Source organism: Eschscholzia californica, unplaced genomic scaffold (assembly GCF_041429995.1).
Source record: "Eschscholzia californica isolate CP2 unplaced genomic scaffold, dmEscCali1.0.p SCAF_4, whole genome shotgun sequence".
Lineage (NCBI taxonomy): Eukaryota > Viridiplantae > Streptophyta > Magnoliopsida > Ranunculales > Papaveraceae > Eschscholzia > Eschscholzia californica.
The window spans coordinates 56,143,130-56,166,331 of NW_028238461.1; the positions used below are offsets into that span (position 1 = coordinate 56,143,130).

The 23,202-nt window shown below is 38.9% G+C and overlaps 4 protein-coding genes across 7 annotated transcripts; 1 reads left to right on the top strand and 3 right to left on the bottom strand.

Moving 5' to 3' along the window:
• Window positions 1-3,689: 3,689 nt before the first annotated feature.
• LOC147546558 (serine/threonine-protein kinase ATG1c-like) lies at window positions 3,690-10,055 on the top strand. Its single transcript, XM_086637111.1, has 13 exons — window positions 3,690-4,435; window positions 4,915-5,032; window positions 5,182-5,240; window positions 5,344-5,408; window positions 6,191-6,284; window positions 6,370-6,450; window positions 6,588-6,696; window positions 7,474-7,546; window positions 7,626-8,014; window positions 8,129-8,484; window positions 8,958-9,258; window positions 9,354-9,424; window positions 9,630-10,055. Exons 1-13 carry the CDS (start codon window positions 4,190-4,192, stop codon window positions 9,855-9,857), a joined length of 2,190 nt encoding a protein of 729 aa, XP_086493237.1. The 5' UTR covers window positions 3,690-4,189; the 3' UTR covers window positions 9,858-10,055.
• A 177-nt stretch (window positions 10,056-10,232) lies between these two features.
• On the bottom strand, window positions 10,233-15,343 carry NEDD1 (Transducin/WD40 repeat-like superfamily protein). 4 transcript variants are annotated; one of them, XM_086637110.1, is made up of 12 exons: window positions 15,216-15,343; window positions 14,898-15,161; window positions 14,519-14,695; window positions 14,319-14,431; window positions 13,973-14,233; window positions 13,768-13,872; window positions 13,364-13,429; window positions 12,997-13,218; window positions 11,576-12,157; window positions 11,028-11,480; window positions 10,726-10,914; window positions 10,233-10,632 (listed from the first exon to the last, which is right to left on the bottom strand). In XM_086637110.1, the coding sequence occupies exons 3-12, from the start codon at window positions 14,679-14,681 to the stop codon at window positions 10,525-10,527; spliced, it is 2,262 nt and encodes a 753-aa protein (XP_086493236.1). In that variant the 5' UTR covers window positions 14,682-14,695; window positions 14,898-15,161; window positions 15,216-15,343; the 3' UTR covers window positions 10,233-10,524. The 4 variants fall into 4 exon arrangements, with proteins under 4 accessions (XP_086493236.1, XP_086493234.1, XP_086493232.1 ...); XM_086637108.1 differs by having other exon boundaries at window positions 14,519-14,725; XM_086637106.1 differs by having other exon boundaries at window positions 14,519-14,725; window positions 14,898-15,343.
• Window positions 15,344-16,495: 1,152 nt separating this feature from the next.
• CRR2 (Tetratricopeptide repeat (TPR)-like superfamily protein) lies at window positions 16,496-19,218 on the bottom strand. Its single transcript, XM_086637114.1, has one exon. The coding sequence runs from the start codon at window positions 18,918-18,920 to the stop codon at window positions 16,944-16,946; it is 1,977 nt and encodes a 658-aa protein (XP_086493240.1). The 5' UTR covers window positions 18,921-19,218; the 3' UTR covers window positions 16,496-16,943.
• Window positions 19,219-20,159: 941 nt separating this feature from the next.
• On the bottom strand, window positions 20,160-23,074 carry LOC147546561 (uncharacterized). The gene has a single exon (XM_086637112.1). The coding sequence runs from the start codon at window positions 22,948-22,950 to the stop codon at window positions 20,383-20,385; it is 2,568 nt and encodes an 855-aa protein (XP_086493238.1). The 5' UTR covers window positions 22,951-23,074; the 3' UTR covers window positions 20,160-20,382.
• Window positions 23,075-23,202: the final 128 nt, after the last annotated feature.

A 23,202-nucleotide genomic window follows, 5' to 3' on the forward strand; every position in this document is an offset into this window, starting at 1 on the left:
TTTACATCTGTGAATATTATAAAAATTAGGGTTATTTTCCAAATGGCCCCCAACTTTGTGACCAGCTTCCTGCCTGACCCCCTAGATTAGCAAAAATACTCATACGACCCTCTTTTTCTGTTATCTTTAACTGTCCGTTACTCTCACTCCTCCACCTCATTTCCTCTCTCTGCCAAGTCACTTAAAACGCCACATCATCATCTTCTCCGGCAAGGATCGCCGGTTGGCGTCAAAAACTTAATTAATTTTTTTCTCTCTCTAATTTTTTTCTTTCCTCTCTCTCTCTCTCTCTCTCTATAGTACAGATCTAGAGAGAAGGGAGAGCAGACCAAATCTATTCGTGATGAACACGAACAAACCGAGGTCTGTTCGTGAAACCTCTCTCTCTAGATCTGTTCTAGAGAGAGATGAAAGAAAAAAAAATATTTAGAGAGAAAGAGGAGAGAAAAAAAAAATTAACTTTTTTTTTTATGTTTGAAGGTCGTCGGCCGGAAAATTGGCCGGTCGGCGACCCCTGCCGGAGAAGATGATGATGTGGCGTTTTAGGTGACTAGGCAGAGAGAGGAAATGAGGTGGGGGAGTGAGAGTAACGGACAGTTAAAGATAACAGAAAAAAGTGGGTCATATGGGTATTTTTGCTAATCTAGGGGCCCAGACAGGAAGCTGGTCACAAAGTTGGGGGTCATTTGGAAAATAACCCTAAAAATTATCTTGATTGCAAATTTTTTTCTAGTTTATTTATCTTGAATTAGTTTATCATGGTTTTAATGGTGGATTCCATTACCTATACGCTTCTACAACAATCTGCATCAGTTAGTTTGTAAAAATTAAAATGAAATGGGTAAGTTTGTTTCCCCAAAAAGTCTTCTAAATTTCACATCTTCTCTTTAAAATTTTGCAACTAGATAATTTTCTTATTTCTTGAAATTATTTTGGACAAAAAAATGAGAAAAACATATATTTGAAATATTTAAAATTTTGGACAGTGAACTTGCGTCGTAAAAGTAACACATTTTATTTTTGTAATATAGAATTGTATTTTAAAATATCAAATTATAATTAAATATCTCTAAAATTTTAATTAAATATCTCGAGAATTAATATTTTAAATTATTAGGTGGGTAAATAAAGCAGGCTGAGATTATTGAGATCCAAAATATTTGGGATGCGGTCACTTGACCGTGAATACAAAAAAAATTGTATGATTATTTTGGTTGGATGACAAATTTGTAATTAAGTAGGTCTAAAGGTTTATTTTATACTAGATTAATTGAAGGAAAAAATGGAGGATCCATTCACTCACGCTTGTAAGAAACTTTTTAAAATCAACGGTTGGGAGCTCAAGCTCAATGAATCGAACTTACAAAAAAAAAAAAAAAAAAAAAATCCTTGTAGAGAATTAAGAGCATCTCCAATGCAACACTCAATCTTAGAAATTTTGAATGCCACTTAGGATCTTTAGAGTTTTTTCTTAAAACTCCTCTCCAATGCAACACTCTATTTGGATCTCTAAGATGACGTGTCGAGGGTGGAATAGAGATATCTCAAGAGGACACTCTATTTCTAGAGTGTCCTCTTGAGATATCTCTAACTGTCCAACTCATCAATATTTGATTTTCAACCAATAGAAATCGAGTCTTCTATATTTTCTAAAATAACTAATTATTTATTGACAAAAATAACTATGTCACATAAGTAAATAAGATAAGTTTGGAGTTTTGCATTGGAGACAAAAAAAAAATCGAGGATCTCTATTAGAGCATCTCCAATGCAAGACTCAAGAAAAACTCTAAACATCTTATGTGTTAAGTGTGAAAAATGGATCTCTAAATGATCTCTTTCCTATTTGGCCATTTAGAGACACTCTATTTCAAAACCATCTCCAATGCAACAATCAAGAGAAACTCTAAAAACCTATATTTTAGTTTAAAACTAATTGATTTGCTATGTGGCACGTAGAGAAACTCAAGATGACACTCTAAATTTAGAGTGTTGTCTTAAGGATCTCTAAAATGAATCTTGACACATCACTTTAAAGATTCATGTTGAGTTTTGCATTGGAGATGGATTTTAGACAAAACTCTAAAAAATCTTATGTGGCACTCTAAGATTTAGAGCTTGAGTGTTGCATTGGAGATTTTTGTGAGTTTTGCATTGGAGATGCTCTAATTTGTTGTGGTACACTCAATATTTAACATTTTGAAAGATTTCCTACCAAATTTAAATCAGTTATTATGTTAAAGTCAAATTGTTAAATATTTTAATTAAGCTTATTCCATCTCTAAATCTATACACTCAGAATGGGCTACCTTTTGAACTATTTTTCTTCTTGGTATAGAAAGAATAAATTTCTTTCTCAAATTTCTCACAAATTTTAACAAGAATAACTAAACTTTAGTCCACTTTGTTTGACAACACGATTATCATAAAAAAACAAAGTTGATGTTTTAGAGAAGAAAAAAGTCAGGGTATCTATAAAAAAGAGTATAAATCCCTTCGTCAGGGCGCAATCTAGTTTGATTGATTTCCCTCAAACAAGCAACATATATCGTTTGAACTGTCTATTTGGTTGGGAGGGATTCCAAGCTAGATGGGCGTTCCGGCGAATGAAGATCTTCTCTTTCCTAGAACAGATAGAGAGGTGTGGGAGGAAGAGAGAAAAGATAGTTGTGGTGGGAGGAGAGGAGAAAAAAGAATATCCAATTTTTTCTTTGAAAGGTCGATGACAATGAAAATATGATTAGCTTAAAATGAATATTTTTTTTACGCCAAATCAGTTTTAAATTTACAGTGTTTAAAGACCTACTAAGTGATTTAGCAAAGGTTAAGTGAGTAGCATATTGTGTTGCTTGATAGGTTGAGAATATATTTGTCTCATTGTCTGAATTGGATTGTTCCACTAAAAATCAATCCGAGACAACAACTATTACAGACAAAAATAAACATTGTAAAATCTAACTCGAGAGAATTCGAAACTTTAGTTGAGTTCAAATTTGAAGTAGAAAAAAGTCTAATTCAAACATTGTTCACGCCCACTAGTCTAGTTCCACATGAATACATGATACAATGTTTTTTGTCTTGGCATGGGAATGCCCTTAAACTAACCCCGCCTTCACCTCAACAATTTAGGCTCAAAAGACTTCGTCGAGGTGTTTTGTTATACCGGGTATAAAAGACCTTCAATGTGTGATTATGTGTCTTGCACGTAGAACTTTGTTCTGTACCAAGTTTTCGTAGTGATCAGGAGTTATTCGCGGAGCTAGAGATCTTCGTACTGAAATAAAACCTCCCATGCACAAATGTTGCACTTTGTTATTCGGAAACTAATAAGCCATATCTAGTTGGGTTCTAGACATGTAAACAAGATAGAAACACCACACATCTGACATTTAAAATAATAAAATAGTTGATCATTGATTTTTGCTATAATAATTCATACAATTCGAATTAAAATATATGATTTGGTCCGCGGCACTTCAAAATTTTCGATTTGCGAACTTGGTTGCACGATTCTATAGAATCTATTTGATATTTACGGCAACAAAACCAACCAACAGAGTACTATTTTTCCTTCACGGCTTCACCTACTCCTTCAATAAATTAAGTTCATGGAAAGCTATTAAATGGTCAACTGCACCTAAGTTTGACCAGCTTACTTAAACGGTTGGATATTGTTGAATAAAGGAATCGGAAGTATACAAACACCAAAATTTGATGTACTCTACTACATCTTAGTATTACCTTCATAACTAGCTCGTCGGGTCTTAAATTGCTACACCTACGGGTTAACCCTATACACTGATGACTGATCTAACGTCTGACAAACGCTAATGAATTTCAGCTTTAAATCTCTAATAACCACATACTTAAATTTTTAATCATTCACATAAACTAATCATTCATTAATTTTACCTTTATTATCGTCTAATCTCTCTTTTTGGGTTCAATTAACATTAAACCATTTTTTAAGAATCTTTTTATATCTTCAATAATCTCTCTCCCTCTTCCCTTCTTTAACCTACTACCCAACTCAAATTTTGTTTCTTCTTCCTAAAACACACAAAAAAAAACCCTAATTTCTTCTTTTTTTCAAATCAGCATCTTATCCACTTTATTTTAAAGCTTCAAATTTTAGGGTTTCGAGCTGATTTTATTTCTTTTGGTAAGTTTTGTTAATTTGATAAAGATAATGGCTCAATCGAGCAGTAGTAGAGTTAGGGTTTGTGGAGATTATATTGTTGGGCGACAGATTGGATCAGGATCTTTCTCTGTTGTTTGGCATGCAAGACATCGAGTTCATGGTTTGGAAGTTGCGATTAAGGAAATCGTGATGGATCGATTGAGTAAGAAATTACAGGAGAGTCTTTTATCAGAGGTTGATATCCTTAAGAGGATTAATCATCCTAATATAATTCGATTGTACGAGATCATTGAGGTCGGTGAATTTCAAACATTTTGTTTTCCTAGTTAGGGTTTCAATTTCATATTGGAGATGAATTCTTACAAGTAGTTGGTTATTGCCATTACAACTTGACCTAATTGTTAATCATGTACTTTGATTTCACCATTTTCATGTAGAAATATACTTATAAGTGCAAAATTTTGAATTGTTTGTATGTATCACTACTTTTATACCGTTTCTAGGGCAAAACCATAAACACATGAATCAGTATAGTTTAGACTTAGAGGATATACAAATCACTGTGATGGGATTCTTTAGTTTGGGTTATGAGTTTCGCTATTTCACAACATTTATCGAAGAACTAAATTAGGTTCTCTAATTAAACTTCCTCGATTCCGCTTGCTGTTTCGGTGTTAAACCTCTATCATAAGAGTCTGACTACGTGCTTTATATTTGATAGATGACTTTGGTTTTATTAGGTGTTTGTGAAGTGTGTTATTGTTGTCATATAGGTTCCAGGAAGATTAAATATAGTATTGGAGTATTGTAAAGGTGGAGATCTTTCTAAGTATATTCAACGTCACGAAAGAGTTCCAGAAGCAACTGCCAAGCAATTTATGCAACAACTAGGTATATTAACGATGTCCCAATGCATCAGGAGATGCCTCTCCGGTTTCTTCGTCTTGTTGTCATTGACTTATTTCTTATCTTATAGGTTTGTCGTAAATCTTAAATGATTTCTATGTATTGAGATTGTATATGGTCTCTTTTTTCAACAGCTACTGGACTACAAATCCTCCGACAAAACAATCTTATACATCGGGATCTAAAGCCACAGGTTTGTTCTCGTTTCTCTCAAGGGGCTCTCTTTGTAGTTTGTAAACACTGCTATTTGACATGGTGACGAAATATGATTCTGATATTTAACATTTTCTGCACAGAATCTCCTCCTTTCGTCAAACGACAATCACTACATACTGAAAATAGCAGATTTCGGCTTTGCAAGGTTAGATCGCAAGATAAATATCATTTTACATGATTTATAAATTTAGTATGACATCTTAAGAACCCTTGAGAGAAAAGAACTGAGTAAAAAGTAGGAATCTGAAAAGAACAGTCGAACCGGGAAAACACTTTTGGGTGTGTAACATTTCTGAACATAACAAGGATGAAAAAGAAAAAAGAGAGTTAGAGAATATGATTTTTCCCTCAATGTCAATACTAGAAAGAAAGACAACTTGATTAGAAATGAAAGTGAATTACATGATGTCAAATCCTTAAGCTTCAGTGTGCTCTGTACTCTCATCCTTCCTAAGAGGTTTAACTTCATACAGAGATTGTAGACTACTAGCCTAAACTCTGCATTGTCATTGACTTTAATTAACAGAATTATGAAAAAGAAAAAGAGAGTTAGAGACAGCTGAAAAGCAAGGTTTATCTTGTATGTTTCTATAACACTAAATAGTGTCCTTCTTGTCAGTCTCTAAATAGGTCTGATGATTTATTTCTTAAACTGTGCTATGTTTGGATTGATATAGTTCGCCTGTTTTCTTAGTTGGGGTGCTTGATTGACTGTGAGTTGCACATTCGTAGTTCATTAATATAAATCATTTCTTTGTTAAAAACGGACTTCTTTTTGAAACTTTGAATCAAAAGAACGGAAACTTTGATTTCTAACCATGAAGGGAAAATCCTACTGTTCTGTATCTCATCGGCAATTTAGTAGTTCTGGAGTTAAAGAACATCATTTCTCAAATTTCAAGCAGTAGAGTGGTTTGTGTGTTACAGATCTTTACAGCCTAGAGGTTTAGCAGAAACATTGTGTGGTTCTCCTCTCTATATGGCTCCAGAAATAATGCAGCTCCAGAAGTATGATGCGAAGGTGACACTTGGTCCTCTTTTTAGAAGTGTAGCAGTTCATTTCTTCCTTAAGTTGTTCTGCTATTCACCTTAAGCTGTATGCACAGGCAGATCTCTGGAGTGTTGGTGCTATCTTGTTTCAGCTCGTTACTGGAAATACCCCATTTACTGGAAATAATCCGATTCAGGTTCACTTGCTTTTGCATCACTACTCTCTTGTCTACATTGTTAGAATTATGCTAATCAATTCAGGTGGAACTTATTGTAGTTTCATTCTTTTGAATTGTTGCCTTCACTTAGTAAATCTCACTCATAATGCGTGCAGTTGTTGCAAAACATATTGAAGTCAAATGAACTGCGCTTTCCTCCTAATAGTAATGATTTGAGTTCTCATTGTGTTGATTTATGTCAGAAGTTGCTACGCCGTAATCCAGGTACTTACTGTTCTACTATTATTACTTCTTTTTTTATATTTGTACTTCAATTTTGAAGTACATAAAATTTTAAAGGTTTTCTCTTTTACAAGGGGAATCACATCCTTTTGTAGTGTAGTTAGTATATTGCAATTACAAGTCCTTCCGTTTAGATGGATGGATATTGAGCTGTTAATTTCTTAATTTTGTCGGAAATTTGAATAGTAGTAATTACGTTGTTCTTCCTTAAAAAAAGTGATAGGAAGTTTTATAGGGGCCCCCATTCTTGTAAAAAGGGCCCCTCTTGTGAAATCGGTACGAGTCCACCGAATTCACAAAAATAGCCTACTGGAGTGAATTTCGGTGGGTTCGCACCGAATGGTCTCTTATGAATTCGGTGGGCTCGCACCGAATTCACAAGGAGGGCCCTTTTTGACAAGAAAGGGGGGCCCTATAAAACTTCCCAAAAGTGATTGTTAAAAGGCACTTACTGTCTTTTAACTACTTGTGCGACTCATGGGAGATCTGACATATGGACTCAAATGTCACAAAAATTAATGGTTTCCTTTAGTGTAGGATAACTGAAGCGTGTAGATACAAGAGCAAAGTATTTTTTTTTTAAAGAAACGGGGTAGGCCTTCTTCATGGCAACTTAACTGATAAACTTGGTAGTAACAAAATTGCCCTCTCTATGCATGTATATGGCCAATGTCAATGTGGAAAGCTCCATGTATTTTTAGCATTTACTTCTATCTATAATTAATTTTTCCTATGTTTACTTGATTTACATGCGTGCAGTGGAGAGGTTAACCTTTGAAGAGTTCTTTAATCACCCTTTTCTTGCTCCAAATCAACCACAAGAGTTGGTCAGGTAGCCAGCACCCAATTTTCAGTTCTTCAGTCTGACCATTTGTGACATTTCATTTAGCTTCTTTATATGGATGATGTAGTTCTCGGGCGCAACTGGGTACAAATGATGCTTTTCCCTCAACTCAATGCACTCTTGCGAGGAATGCAGATGAAATTCCTCAAGATGATTGCTTGCCATTTCTTTTAGATGACGATTCTAGTGGGAATGATAGAAGCCCATTTTCCCCTACAAAAAGGGTGTCAATGAGATCTACTTATGGATTTTCTCTGGACAAAGAACCGGATAGAAAAACAATGGTTCCTAACATTTCTGCGAACATGTGGACTGCTTCCCCTTCCAGATACAGTGGTGTTACACATAAAATGGGAAGTATTGGTTTAAAGCAAGAGAATCATAGAACTTTCGGCGGAAAGCTGAAAGAACCAGTCAAGGCTTTGGACCAAAGACCATCAGAGACTCGTTCTGAAGGTACTATGATAATATTTTGTCACTCCATAATTGTTGCTTGAGATTCTCGTTATACATTATAAATTTATAATTTCTACTTATATATCTTGAGTCTTACTTGATCGGACGTTACAGTTGAGGATTCATTGGAGTTCATTGAGCAAGAGTACGTTCTTGTGGCTTCTCCTCCGATGGATGTTTCATCAGCATCCATAAGTGCATCCAGGCAACATAATCCTCCATGCAAATTAGAATGCCTCCCTATGGCATCTGTTGGTAAGACCAGTGCGCCAGTGCCAATTATCGGGGCAGCGGCGGTTAAGACTAGTGGATTCGGAGCTTTGGAAAGTCAGAGTTCTATGCGCTGTGGAACTTCGCATGGATCCATGGATATGGGAGACTCATTTGAGCAGCCTTCAGGTCACTATCTAGTAAGGATTAAGTCTCTACAGCGATTTGCGTCCTCCATTAAAGAACTAGTGAATGAGAAGGTAAATCATAGTAACTCATTGTACACAGCCATAATATCCCAATATTTACTGCAGAAACTGTTTCATACAAGGTAGCACATATGTGCTCAAGCACATGCAGAGAACGATATGTACAGATACTTGGTTGCTGACTTACTGGTGTGCAGATTTGAGTCCACCACTCATAAGTCCTGCCGACGGAGTGCCAAAAACTCAATTAGATAGAGTGATCCTAGCTATCAGTTTTGATCGACTTACAATGGTTGGGTCAGCTATATGGATGGCCCTGATCCCCTTAGGGCTGTTCCCTGAAGGAATTTTCGTTTCACATCACTGCAGATATATATTTGCGGTATAAGGGTCCATCCTGCATGTCTACCATATGCTTATCACGTATTGGTGTTCATTATCCTCCAGCTTATGCTAACTTTTCCCATGTAGCTTTTAAAACGATGCGTCTTTTTGGTCCTTATGTTACCTTTGCTTTTTATAAGGTTGATGGAAATAAGTCTTTTGAAGCCTTCTCGATTCAGCTGGTCATTCTGGCAATTTGGAAGCAAGCATTGCACATATGTCACACACATGCTGCTTCTTCCCTTGAAGGAAGTCCGAATCAAGAGACAACTCGAGTCAGGAGAAGCACCAGTAGGAAGCATAGTTATCCCGATGCCCAAGAATGCACAGAAGAAACTGATACTCAAGGGCCAAAAGCTGTTTGCTCCCAGATTGAGAAGGAATTTCTTCTTGAAGTCGGGTATGCCGAAGAGTTATCTAGGGCACTTGATCCAGTTGATGGTACCTGCAGCTTCCACATTCTATCTACTGATTATTTGCAGATCCCTTTGCTTAAATTGTTTTCTAAAAATACACTTGCGTGTTCACGAATGCAGGAAATACCGAAATGCCAGACGCTATGGAGACTATATTCCAATCTGCCCTTGCGTTAGGCAGACGTGGTGCTGTGAGTATCCCTTTACTCCTAATAGTATATCACATTTGTTTCCATAAGAATTCAAAACTGGACTTTTAGGCCCCATGTTATTACTGGAGAAAAGTTTTTGACAGTGTAGTGGCTCTATGCTTAACTTTCCTTTACCCTCATTGATCTAAGCAGGAACTGAAAATCATTAAATAATGAAAATATACTATTGTTTATGTTTGGTCAGGTTGATGAGTTGATGGGTGATACAGAGAAAGCTGGATCCCTCTACTCAAGAGCGGTACAGTTGCTTGTTTTTCTTTTGGTGGAAGCTCCTTCTCTCATTCTCAACCCTCCTTTTGCTCTCACAAACTCCGACAGGATTCGACTCCAAACTTACATAGACATTCTTAAAAATAGGCAAAACCACTCAAGATCACAGAGAGCGAACGGCGCCCAGCTTGAGAACAACTAGAGCTTTCTGTACCAAAACTAGAAGCAATAGACATGTTTATAACTGTAAATCATTTATTTGTACAGAATTCTTTTGACCACATCCATGGATGTTTGAGTAGGTAATGTAATATCTCCTGTTCTTTGATTTGGGAAACTTTGTATCTTCATTTGCTCCTATCATCTACACGGGCCTGGTACATTTCTTTGGCTTCTTAAACTGTTCCACAGTTTCAACCCTCTTCCAAACTGCTTTTATCTGTTTCTGGTAGTGTTTGTAATACTTCTACATCTTATTGATCAACGCGGAGATCCTAATTGCTACAAGAGGTACGCTAGGGTTTAGGAGAATTTGAGGTGCAAAAAAGAAGGCAAAGAAACATGTTGAAGAAGATAGTTTCAAGAATTAAGTTTCATAATATGCAAATCCAGATGAATACAGCTACAAGTTGACAGTTGAAAATCACATTCTATGTACAAATAGGGGAAACAAAATGTATCCCATGAAACACCATACCATTACAAAAAAATGGATTTTGAACACCCAAAACCCCTTCATCTCGAAAAATTCAGCTTAAAACACTCATCCTTTTATAATCGCCATAAATATAATGGAGCTGCAAATCGGAAGAAGAAAAAGTGAATGGTAACACTAGGAGTTAGTGAGAAAATTACAGCCTTCCACAGGTTTAAAGTAACTGGCGAAGTTGCTGGTTTTCTGCTCGAAGAGATTGAACTTCTTTCATCAACTCAGCTTGATTTTTCAAAAGAGTGTTCATTAAGCTTGACATCTCTACCTGGATAATAATGATAAACTTGTGAGAAAATCTATCCATGATAAAAAATAAAATAGAAGTGAGTGTAAATGTTGTATCTCGCTTTGTTCATACCTCCTGCATATGAAATTGTCTTAATAACTCGATATGAAGATTTCTCATGTCTTCATGGATGGATTTCTGGACGGTTGAGAGTTTCTCTTCGAGAATTTTCTGAACCAGCTGAACTGCAAAAGGAGAGGAGGTTCCCTGTTGCAGATCCGGCTGGACTGTTGCATCTCTTGGGGGTTGTAGTGTAGTGCCCTGTTACAGTAATGCATCAACTGTTTAAGCAACCAGTAAATTTAGGGAAGAAAGCGCAAGCACAAGAAAATAATGAGCCAGGAGTAGAATAACCCATCTAGTAGTGAACATACATATAAAAGCTCTTCCCGGGTCTCAGTTCCTGTTTTCTTTGCTTTTGGTGAACCTGATGCTGTTGCTGCTCCATAACTGAAGGAAGGGGAAGTGCTTATCCTCTCAGCATAAGTTGAAAATCTTCGAGGAAGAAAGGTTAGTGAGGGTGATTTTGGAGATTCATGATTTGGGGGTGCATTGATTTTTTCCTCAAGGGATGTAGGTATGGAACTAAAACGCACATGTTCTGTAAATCCCGAGGAGGTCTCTTGATTAGAGGTGATAGCGTTGCTACGAAGATTTGTATAGTTTGGGACAAAATTCGAGGTTTCTGGCTGACGTAGACTGTCAAACTTATCAGTCAGACTCTCACCACCCCAAGCTTCAGGAGGAGTTGCAGAGAAAGACTCTTCACTCTTAGAAGATGCAATAGGAGTAGTCCCCAATTGCGATAAGGAAGACCGGACATCGTCCTGCATGATGCAGTTCTCATTAATGAATTCATGGAGAAGATGAACTTACAATTTCAAAAATTCATTTCAATTGCAGTATAACTAGAGAACCAAACCTGTTTGGAAGTTGAACTGGATTTCCAATCAAAGACTGGATGAGGACTGCTGCCCCCATCCTCTCCGAAAGGAAATCTCCTGATTGATGAAGGGAATAACAGAGAAGTAGGTTTCTTGTCAATGGATATATCTTTCCTTGCTTCATCTTGACCGCCCCACAACTTATCAAGTGATGGTGTGATTGGCTGAACATCCACAAGAGGGGAAAATACTTCCATATCGTCCTTGAAGTTATTATAAGAAGTATGAGGTGCCTTCAACCTAGATAAGGCTCCACCTGCCCACAGGTGATTCCGATTGGGTGTATCATCTGCTGCAGATACATGTTGATTGTTAGATATCGACCCGCCAGTAGTTGTTGTAAGAGAAGATGCATCTGCAGATAAACCAAATCGCCCAGCATTTCGAGATCCAGGAATAGTTGTCACTTGTGAAAGAGTTGATGATGTTAGAGAAGGAAGTGGATCTGGCATAAGGACCGAATCTTCACCAGCTCCTCCTAAAAGAGCAGTTTCAGCACTGCAATTGCTTTCATTTACAGTAATAGCTTTCAATCTTTGCCAGCTTAAACTTGTAACAGCCTGATGAAAACAATAGATTAGTATTAGCAAGTAGGAAGGATGTAAACGAAATTAACCAAAACCATATCTGTGAAACTGGAAAATACTGGTTTTGCCAAATAACAAGTATTCATGACATAAAGCTAATATGCAGAATGATTGTTCAACAATAAACAAATGGGAAAAGATTCACTACAGAAGTTTCCCAGTGAGTGATCAAATCACAGAAGTATGTACACTACCCAACTTGGCCCAATTTACCCATTAAACAAAAATCAGGTGATACCATTACAAAAGCCACAACTCTAGCATCCTCATAGTTGAAATACAACAGATGTCGGTAGAGCAATTCATTACATCAACACGTGGCGCTCAAGGAAATAAAAATTCCTACATCTATATAACAAATGACATAGGTTTTGGTGCCATGTCATAACTTTGGTTTATAAATCTCGGTCGTCCAATTTTCTTTTGTAAATCATGGCCCTTCGTTTTAAAGAGTCTTTCAAAAGATGCAGTCAAATAACTACCCACTCCCTATAAACTCTCAAACTATCTCTTTCTCTGAAAACGATTATCTCTCTCTTTCCTCTTTATGTGTTCAAACAACCCAATATAATCTCCATTATTATTCTTCTACAAATTACAATTTATTATTTTTACTACTTTATTATCTGTAAATGACCGAAGTATTTAACAATAACTACGTAACATGCATATAGAGATTTCCGTGCCCTACGGGCACGGGCTATACCCTAGTGTAGATACAAAACAACACATACTAATACATGACAAGCAGCTAGAGAGATATAACTTATATACTTAAAAACAATGAAACGGAAATCTCGTCGATATTTTACCTCCGAATTACTATAAGCACGAAGTGCAGTGATAGGTTGTCGTTTACCACGAACATCATAGAACACAACCTGCCCATTATTGGTTCCAGCTGCCAGTATCCAACCGTCATCTCTAAATGCCAAGGAAGAAAAAGGTGCCTCATATGACATGCACATTGGGGGTCTTTTAGTCCCAGAATCGTAAGTGTACAACTTTTTATCCAGACCAACACTAGCAATTATCTGTTATTAAAAAAATGTTGGTTATTTTGTACCTAAATGTCCTGAATTAGAAGAACACTCAGAAGAGTGCAAATAGCAAAATGTTAACCAGAGACCAATTCTATTTTATGAACAACCAAAAAATCACAAAGTTGTAGGATGAAACCTTGTCATTTGATGGTGAGAAGCTAACACCAGTTGTGGGTGCAGAATGTTGCTTCAACCAAGAAACCTAGAAGGACAAAATAGATAAATGTAAATATGATTAAAAGCATCTAAGAGAAATATGATCGCGAAAAGAAAGAACGTTAATGGTTATCTTGTTGCATATTGTAATTGGGAGTTGATGAGTTACTATTCTCAGTTTAATTATCTAGGGAGCTGGGAACAAGTAGAATACAAGAGAGAAACATGGATCGAGAGGTGACAGCTGATGCATATGACCCAGCAGCAAACTAAGTATTGGAGAACTTCATTACTTTTCATTGTTTAGAAACATCTTAACAAAAGACACTTGAAAAATATAAGTAATATAATAAACCAAAAAAAGTTAAATAGTACATGACATACCTTCGGACTGCGCCCCGTTGTATCCCACAGATGTACAGACCCATCATCACCAGCCGTCACCAAAACATGGCGGCTAATTCGAGAATAATCAAGCACTCGCAATACCTGGAATTCAGAAGACCATATAAACAAAACTTGTAACACCAAATACTTGTTATTTAGGACAAGATACACAAAATAATGAAGCCCAAACCAAACAAACAACCTGTCCACTTGGGTCCTTCAGTTCAGCAGCCCTTGCACCAGAGGCAAGATTGTGAAGAATAAGATCACCCTTTAAACTAATAGAAGCCAAATGCTCATCTTTGCAATTGTACATTGCCCCTGTAATCGTATCAGTGTGACCCCTCAACCATTTAATACATCGTTTCCTTTGCAAATCCCATATTCTTACAACCTGACCACTTCCTCCCGAACAAATATACCTAGAACTCTTATTGCTAAAGCTTATCGTCGAAATTGATTCCTACAGTAAACAATTCGATCACAAAACTTGATAACTTAAATATAATTCACATACCAAAAACTTTAACTAAATGGGTATATTTTACATCAATATTGTCTCCACTATCAACCCCGGACGGAGGGATTGTCCCCAAGTTCTGCCCATTTTTGTGCCAGAGGGAAATTTTCTTGTCATCTCCAGCACTTGCAACAACTAAATCTGAAACCATTTGATCAAGTAAGTTAGTTATTCAAGAAGTCAGGTAGATAAATTTCCAAAATGTGGAGGTTTTTCTAAGTGACTTACTAGTGTGATTCCACTTGACGGAGTTAACTTGAAATCCTGGTGATGGTGAGTAGCTCAATACACATGGATCACGATCAGGCTCAACTGAAACATCAAAAAGCTTAATCGTATCACCTCCACAGGTCGCCAAAAGAGCCATGGATGGATCCGCAAAGTTCATCATTGAGATTCCAGATACTGCAATTAGGAATCAAACAAACCTAAACCCTGAAAAGAAATCGAGTTGAAATGCCCTAAATTCAAAATCTTGATCTAAAAAGAACAAATTTCGGGGAGAAAATGATGGAAAGTGACAATAAGACTGTGAAACAATATATCTGTTTGAAAATGATAGATAAATTAATTTTGTTACAATTTCAGAAAGAGAACCAACATTTACCTCTTCTTGGTGCTTATTCTCTTCCCCAGTTTGCTTAATAGAGGTACCAGAATTGAAACCCTAACTCAGTCTGTGTGTATGAAGAGAGAGAGAGAGAGAGGGGGGGGGAAGAGATTTGAAAGGGAAAAAGAGGCAAAAATGAGTTGGGTGGTAAAGCAAGGATGGAAGGTTAACAGTATTATTCAAACTGTAATACTAGTAGTATATAGTGAGTGGTGTATATATTTAGTAGTATTCAAATTGCTACCCCCATATGACAAAAGCCTTTTCCAATTGCATAAATTTTGGACATGGGCCAACAACAACTGTTTGTTCCACGAGAGAGAGAAAGAGAGGGAGAGAGTCCTAAGTTCCCATTCCATAAAAATGTTACTGAATTTAGGTATAAATAAAGTAGTTAATTGAGCTTCCATTTTGTAAGGTTTAATTTTGACAGTTATTGTCTTCGTAATCACTATTATAGTCAATATTAAAGGAAAATTTTGTACATGCAAAACTACGTGTTGGTTGAATTTTCATAAGCTTTCCAGTTCTTTGAGTTTGTTTATGTCTATTTTTTATTTGTATAGAGTAACTCAACTAATTTAGGCGACCAAAATAATAATGCAGTGAACTAGTAATTGATTTCGAAGTAATATCAGATTAGATATTGTAAATTGCAACTTTTGTTTGTTTATTTGGACTTGGTTCGCTTTTACTTCAATGAGTTTGATGACAATTGATTATTTTTCCGAAATCACCCTTCACGGGTTTTGAAGTTTTGCTCATAGACATTTTACAACTAAGAAATTTCTTGCAACAAGATGTTGTTAGGGTTCTTTCGACAAAAAAAAAAAAAAAGATGTTGTTAGGGTTTGTGGGGACTAGGGACCAATGAAGTGCCTTTGGATACACTATCTAATGGAAACGTCAAGAGTGTCCTACTTCCTAAAGAGCATAAATGAAGAGCCCAATCCCATATGAACGAGCCGGAAATTTGAACACGATTAGCCCATTGGTATAAGCACACATTTCTTCCTTTGAGCTATGTTATCCATTATGAAGAAAATTACAACGGAATTTTCAGTCCTCGGTCATAGGCCGAGTTGAGTAATTAGTCTACAGAAGGAATAGTTGCATCTTCCTTCTTCTAGCCTTGCAACCGTAACCATGCTCTTATTCTTCCTCAATTCAATCATAGTTTTTTTTCACACACCATCTATTTACTTTTGATTCGTTTGAACAGGAGGAACAGTCCATAGAATGCGAGCGAAGTTGAGAACAGAACAGGCAAATATATCATTATGTTGACTCCGAATTAGGGCACCTGTCCATGGTTGGCCAAATATGATAGTCAAAGGTCTAGGGTTGAAGCATATACACTGTGAAATCGTCAAAATTGCTTTGAAGTTTCTGTATAAGACCAAATTGTGAAAGAACAGAGAAGAGCAGCGGAGCTTTCTGCAGAGGCCACGAAGCTTTCTGCTCAACTTCAACAATCAGTGCAGGCATATAATGGTCTTGAGTACCTGTAATTTTCTTGACACAGCTACTTTTCATCTCGTGCAAATCATTATTTGCAGCTATAAATAACCTGTATTTCCTAACACTGAGAGCAGTTTCATCAAAATGCAACAAGATAAATACATATAGTCGTGGAAATTTAGCATACGGAATTTATGTACTTTAAACAGCGATATCAGGTTCTTACTGCTAATTCTCTCTCAATCTTTTACAAACTTTGTCAAACTGATAAGCCATTTGATTTTAGATTCTATTTCCTTCGATTGGGGCTGGAAGCATATATAGACTACCGTATCCAAAAAAAGAAAAAGCAAGTGAACCAAGTAGGAACCAATCTCATAAAGGGTCATTGATAATATGTTTAACTGAAGAGATTACACTATAATTATTTCTTTTTTTGTCTCCCTTTTTTCATTTGTGGAACTCTCTATTTGAAGTAAGCACGGCTAACTGTACACCTTACAAATTTCCCTTTGGTTCTGTTATCTGATTGCAGAAGCTTTTTCAACAGAAAAAAGCAGAATAGCTACCGATAGAGCAAGATCACCAATAATCGCCACAAGAACATACACCGTCTTTGAAATGATGAAACCTGTTCACGTCTCGAACAAGAATCTCCCTATTAGCAAACTTGGAAATGAACTTTGTTACAGAATGACAATCTTCACATAATCTTAGGTTCTTTGTTATCCTGATTGTTTCACCATGACTGCAATTTATGAGACCAAAGGCCAGAGCTAGTTTCTCACTGTGACCCAGTACAATTCTTTCTTTCTCCTCATTGTCAAGATCGTAGAGGACGACTCTGGTGTCCGGAATGTAACCAGTTTCCTTCATCTCCACTGACAACTGAGCTAAGAAAGCATGGAGTTGTTCCATTTGCGGATTCGACTCATCAACCGACATGAACGAGTAAATCTTCTTCTTCACTTCTATCCAACTACAACCAGGAAGCTTCTCTAGTCCTTTAGCTTCGAGAAGCTTCCTAACCCTATTCACCTCTTCCCACATCTCAGCTTCTGCATATATACCTGCTAAAAGAACATAGTTTCCAGCATTCATGGGCTCAAGTTCGAAAAGACGGCGACAAGCTCTCTCTGCAAGTTCAATATTGCAGTGAATCTTACATGAACCTAATAGAGAACCCCAAACAGTTGGGCCTGGTTCAATTCGCATCTCTTCCACCATTTTTGCTGCTTCTTCTAATTGACCGGCTCGACCAAGAAGATCTACCATACAAGCATAGTGTTCTGCACTAGGAAAAATCTTGTATTTATGAACCATCAAATCGAACAACTCCTTTCCATCATCGACAAGGCCCATGTGAGAGCAAGCTCCCAATACACTCACAAATGTTACTTTATTAGGTGAGATCCCACTGTTTACCATCTCTGTGAAAACCCTAATTGCTTCATGACCAAAACCATTACTTCCATAACCAGAGATCATTGAATTCCAAGAAACAACATCCCTCTTACTCATCATATCAAAAATCCGACGAGCAACATCTACCGTGCCACATTTTGCATACATTGTTACAAGGGAATTGATGACAGGTAATATTGAATCAAGACCTCTTCGAAGAACAAAACCGTGCATCAATCTCCCTTGTCCTAAAGCAGCTAAATCTCCACAAGCTTGAAGAACATTAACCATTGTAACCGAATTCGGAACATCATCAGGGTCCCCATCAATCATCTCTTGAAAGAGCTTCAATGCTTCAAAGGGTCTTCCATTTTTAGCATAACAAGCAACCATAGCACTCCAAGACACAATATTTCTCTCGGGCATAAAATCAAACACGTTACTTGCACTTAAAATACAACCATATTTTGCATACATATCCACCAAAGTAGTAGCAACATGAGTATAAGACTCAAACCCATGTCTTAAAATGTGCCCATGAACCTCTTTTCCCTTGCTTAGAAGTGAAGTCGAAGTTGATGAAGAAACACAAGCTTTAAGTACATACGGGTAAGTAAATCGATCCGAAGGAACTCGGTTTTCAACCATGAGACGATAAATTTCAAGAGCTTCTTCCCCATTACCTGCTAAAGCAAGGGCTCTAATAAAAGCATTCCAAACAAATATTGTTTTATCAAGCATTTTATCAAACACGTAACGAGCATTATGAATGGAGTTGAAATCCCCATACATATTAATGAGTTTTGTGGCAAGGAAAGGATCTTGATCAAACCCATTACTAATTAGATGTCTGTGAATGATAACACCTTGGTCGATAGAATTTTTATGTACACAAGATTGGATTAAGAGTTCATAAGTAAGCTGGGTAGGATTAGGTTCTTTAGGTAGGATTTGAAGAGCTTGTTCAAGATTACCTCTTTTACAAAGAGATTGAATCAAATAATTATTGTTGGTGTTTGTCTTGAGAGAGGAGATGATGATTGAAGTTCTGTTTGAAGATGGAAGAGAATTGAGTGAGTGTTTTGGTAGTGGTGGTGGTGGTGGTGGTAATGGAAGAATTTGGTGGAAGGATGAGGGATTTTGAAACGCCCACATGACATCCTTTTCTGTGGTGTTTGTTTTTCATTTTCTCATCGTCACGAGCTTTAAAAACGTTTAGAGATAGAAACAGAGAGATATTTGTTTTATATGGACTATGCAGGACCGTTGGATTTTCTCAATTATCCTAGCATAGACTAAAATTTCCATATTTTCTCAAGTTCAAAAATACTGAATTGAAGAAAGATATTCTAGGTCGATGCCTAGGTACCAGCATGTACGGTGAAGGAGGTTATCACTCTCCAACATTTATTGCTCGGAATTGCTTAGACCATCCTAGTTTGTATGTTATAAAAGTTCAGTAACGTCTTGCTACATACTTTTATAAGGCGAAACATTTTATCCGTGCAGAATGTTAGGTACAAGCTATTTGCTATAACATTTACTTTTATGAATTACCATTAGTACATTACGGAAGTTCCACTTACATTTGTGCATAATCAATCGTTGCGGACGCCCGAAAATTCTTTTAGATGATAGTGTTGCACATGGGATTAATCGTCAAATTGTTCAATTGCAAAATAGACCTACAACAAAGACCTTGAGAGTCTATATGTGTCGGCTGAGGTTCTAGTATGCTTTCCAGTCTTAATTTTAGTAGTCAAATTCCTTATTTATGAAACAATCTGAACATCTCCAGAGCTGATCATGCGGTGCTATACTCATATTACTTAAACTCTAAGTTGTTAACAATTTAAACTCTGTTTACTGTCCTGACTTGCTCTGCTTTGCTCCTACAACAATAAATAGACAGGCTAAAAGCATTTGCACGTCGTTCAGTTTTACGGAAGGAGACATTATGCCGACCTGTGTTCAAGTACCATCTCTATAAAATCAAGTAAAATCGATAAACTGGCTTCACTCAAACTGGCGTACCAGTGACCCTCACTATGAATGCTTGCAATGGATGTTATGATGCATTTTGAGAAGTTAAAATATACAATCTTGTACTATGTTCCAGTTATCCTCTCTATATTCAATCTGACAGGCGTATCTCTAGCGGTTTTATCCAACACTCTGTACCAGATTATAAATGGACTGGAGTGCTCGGTAGGAGCATCTCCCACGGCAAAGCAGCTAGGTCCTTCCAGTGGCACTGGCATTCGCTGTTGGAGTCTGATATGTTACAATGTCTATGGAGGCGTGCAGTTTGTGGATTGACTCAGGTGGATTAGTTGCCAATATATAAGCTCGAAACAGTTCATTCTTCATTGCTCAATGTAACAGCTAGAGATGTAAGCGTGAAATCGTGATAGATTGCTAACTAACACTAGTAAGTAATATGTATTTATTTGATAAACACGTATAACCTGAGTACATGATGACTAAGGTTTTTATTTATTTCTTGCTTGACATAATAAGACAACAGATCGAAACTGCATAATACATGTTTACCGTAATAGTGTCGTAGCTTCTAGCTAGGAGGGAAGGGGTTGTGATATATGGGAGTCGATGGTGGTTACTTCCTTGTAGGGGATGCCTTACCATACTTGCGTGGTGGTGTTCCATATGTTGGGGGATGTGATTGTTGTGGTGGCTGGTGACTGGATGTTGGTGGTGGATGTTGAGAAGATGGTGGTTGTTGTGGTGATGGTTGCCCATACGTAGGTGGTGGATATTGCCCTTGAGAAGGTGGTGATTGTTGTGGGGGTGAAGGTGGTTGACGTCCGTGAGCAGGTGGGGGATGTTGACCTTGGGAAGGAGGTGGAAGTTGAGGTGGCGGTTGATGTTGCACAGGAGGTGGTTGTTGTTGCATGGGTGGTGGATGTTGTTGCACTGGTGGCGGTTGTTGATGCACCGGGGGTGGATGCCCATAAGTAGGTGGTGGTTGTTGTTGGACTGGTGGTGGACGTTGTTGGATCGGTGGGGGATGTTGTTGTATTGGTGGTGGATGTTGTTGCACGGGTGGTGGTTGTTGCTGGACTGGTGGTGGATGTTGTTGCACGGGTGGTGGTTGTTGCTGGACTGGTGGTGGATGTTGTTGCACGGGTGGTGGTTGTTGCTGTCCCGGTGGTGGATGTTGTTGCATTGGTGGTGGTTGTTGTTGCACTGGTGGTGGATGTCCGTAAGTAGGAGGTGGTTGTTGTTGCACTGGTGGTGGTTGTTGCTGAACTGGTGGTGGTTGTTGTTGGACTGGTGGTGGTTGTTGTTGCACTGGTGGTGGTTGTTGTTGCACTGGTGGTGGTTGTTGTTGCACTGGTGGTGGTTGTTGTTGCACTGGTGGTGGTTGTTGTTGGACTGGTGGTGGTTGGTGTTGCACTGGTGGTGGTTGTCCGTAAGTAGGAGGTGGGTGTTGTTGGACTGGCGGTGGGTGTTGTTGGACTGGTGGTGGATGTTGCTGGACTGGCGGTGGTTGTTGTTGCACTGGTGGTGGTTGTTGCTGGACTGGTGGTGGTTGTTGGTGCACCGGTGGTGGTTGTTGCTGGACTGGTGGTGGTTGTTGCTGAACTGGTGGCGGTTGTTGCTGGACTGGTGGCGGTTGGTGTTGCACTGGTGGTGGTTGTTGTTGAACTGGTGGTGGATGTTGTTGGACTGGTGGTGGTTGTCCGTAAGTAGGAGGTGGTTGTTGTTGGACTGGTGGTGGGTGTTGTTGGACTGGCGGTGGGTGTTGCTGGACTGGCGGTGGATGTTGCTGGACTGGCGGTGGTTGTTGTTGCACTGGTGGTGGTTGTTGTTGGACTGGTGGTGGTTGTTGGTGCACCGGTGGTGGTTGTTGCTGGACTGGTGGTGGTTGTTGTTGGACTGGTGGTGGTTGTTGTTGCACAGGTGGTGGTTGTCCGTAAGTAGGTGGTGGTTGTTGTTGCACTGGTGGTGGATGTTGTTGGACTGGTGGTGGATGTTGCTGGACTGGTGGTGGTTGTTGTTGGACTGGTGGTGGTTGTTGTTGCACGGGTGGTGGTTGTTGCTGGACTGGCGGTGGTTGTTGTTGGACTGGTGGTGGGTGTTGCTGGACTGGTGGTGGTTGTTGTTGCACTGGTGGTGGTTGTTGTTGAACGGGTGGTGGTTGTTGTTGGACTGGTGGTGGTTGTCCGTAAGTAGGAGGTGGTTGTTGCTGGACTGGCGGTGGGTGTTGCTGGACTGGCGGTGGGTGTTGCTGGACTGGCGGTGGGTGTTGCTGGACTGGCGGTGGGTGTTGCTGGACTGGCGGTGGGTGTTGCTGGACTGGCGGTGGGTGTTGTTGCACTGGTGGTGGTTGTTGCTGGACTGGTGGTGGTTGTTGTTGCACAGGTGGTGGTTGTCCGTAAGTAGGTGGTGGTTGTTGTTGCACTGGTGGTGGATGTTGCTGCACTGGTGGTGGTTGTTGCTGGACTGGTGGTGGTTGTTGTTGCACGGGTGGTGGTTGTTGGTGGACTGGTGGTGGATGTTGTTGGACTGGCGGTGGTTGTTGCTGGACTGGTGGTGGGTGTTGCTGGACTGGTGGTGGTTGTCCGTAAGTAGGAGGTGGTTGTTGTTGCACTGGCGGTGGGTGTTGCTGGACTGGCGGTGGGTGTTGCTGGACTGGCGGTGGGTGTTGCTGGACTGGCGGTGGTTGTTGCTGGACTGGTGGTGGTTGTTGTTGGACTGGTGGTGGTTGTTGTTGCACGGGTGGTGGTTGTCCGTAGGTAGGTGGTGGTTGTTGTTGCACTGGTGGTGGATGTTGCTGGACTGGTGGTGGTTGTTGTTGCACTGGCGGTGGTTGTTGTTGGATAGGTGGTGGTTGTTGCTGGATTGGTGGTGGGTGACCGTAAGTAGGTGGCGGTTGTTGTTGCACCGGCGGCGGTTGTTGTTGCACCGGCGGCGGTTGTTGCTGCACCGGTGGCGGACGCCCGTAAGTAGGTGGCGGATTATGTCCTTGGGAAGGTGGTGGCTGTTGTTGTTGAGGTGGTGGTGACTGACCGTACGTAGGTGGTGGATTTGGCAATTGAAAAGGTGGCCGGTGGCTGAAATAGTTCTGACTACCTGATTGTGCAAGTGAAGTGGTAGCTGATACTGCAACTAACAGTATCAGAAGATAAACCCCACATGTGGGAAACACAACTCTCTCCATTGTTGCTACTGCAAAAAAAAGAACTGATCACAGTACTACTGTTATGGATTAGAAGTAGAATGTGAGATAGGTTTATATAGAAGTTAAGGTAGGAGATATCACCATTGATACGTGTTGAAGAGAAGAAGAGGAATTAAGTAGTGAAGTTGGACTTGTGCTATTGAATTCAGAAGCTGCCATTATAGAATTAAAAATAGTGGTTGGGTTGGTTTCAGTTTCATGCATGGATGAAGAAGTGGTGATCTCAAACTA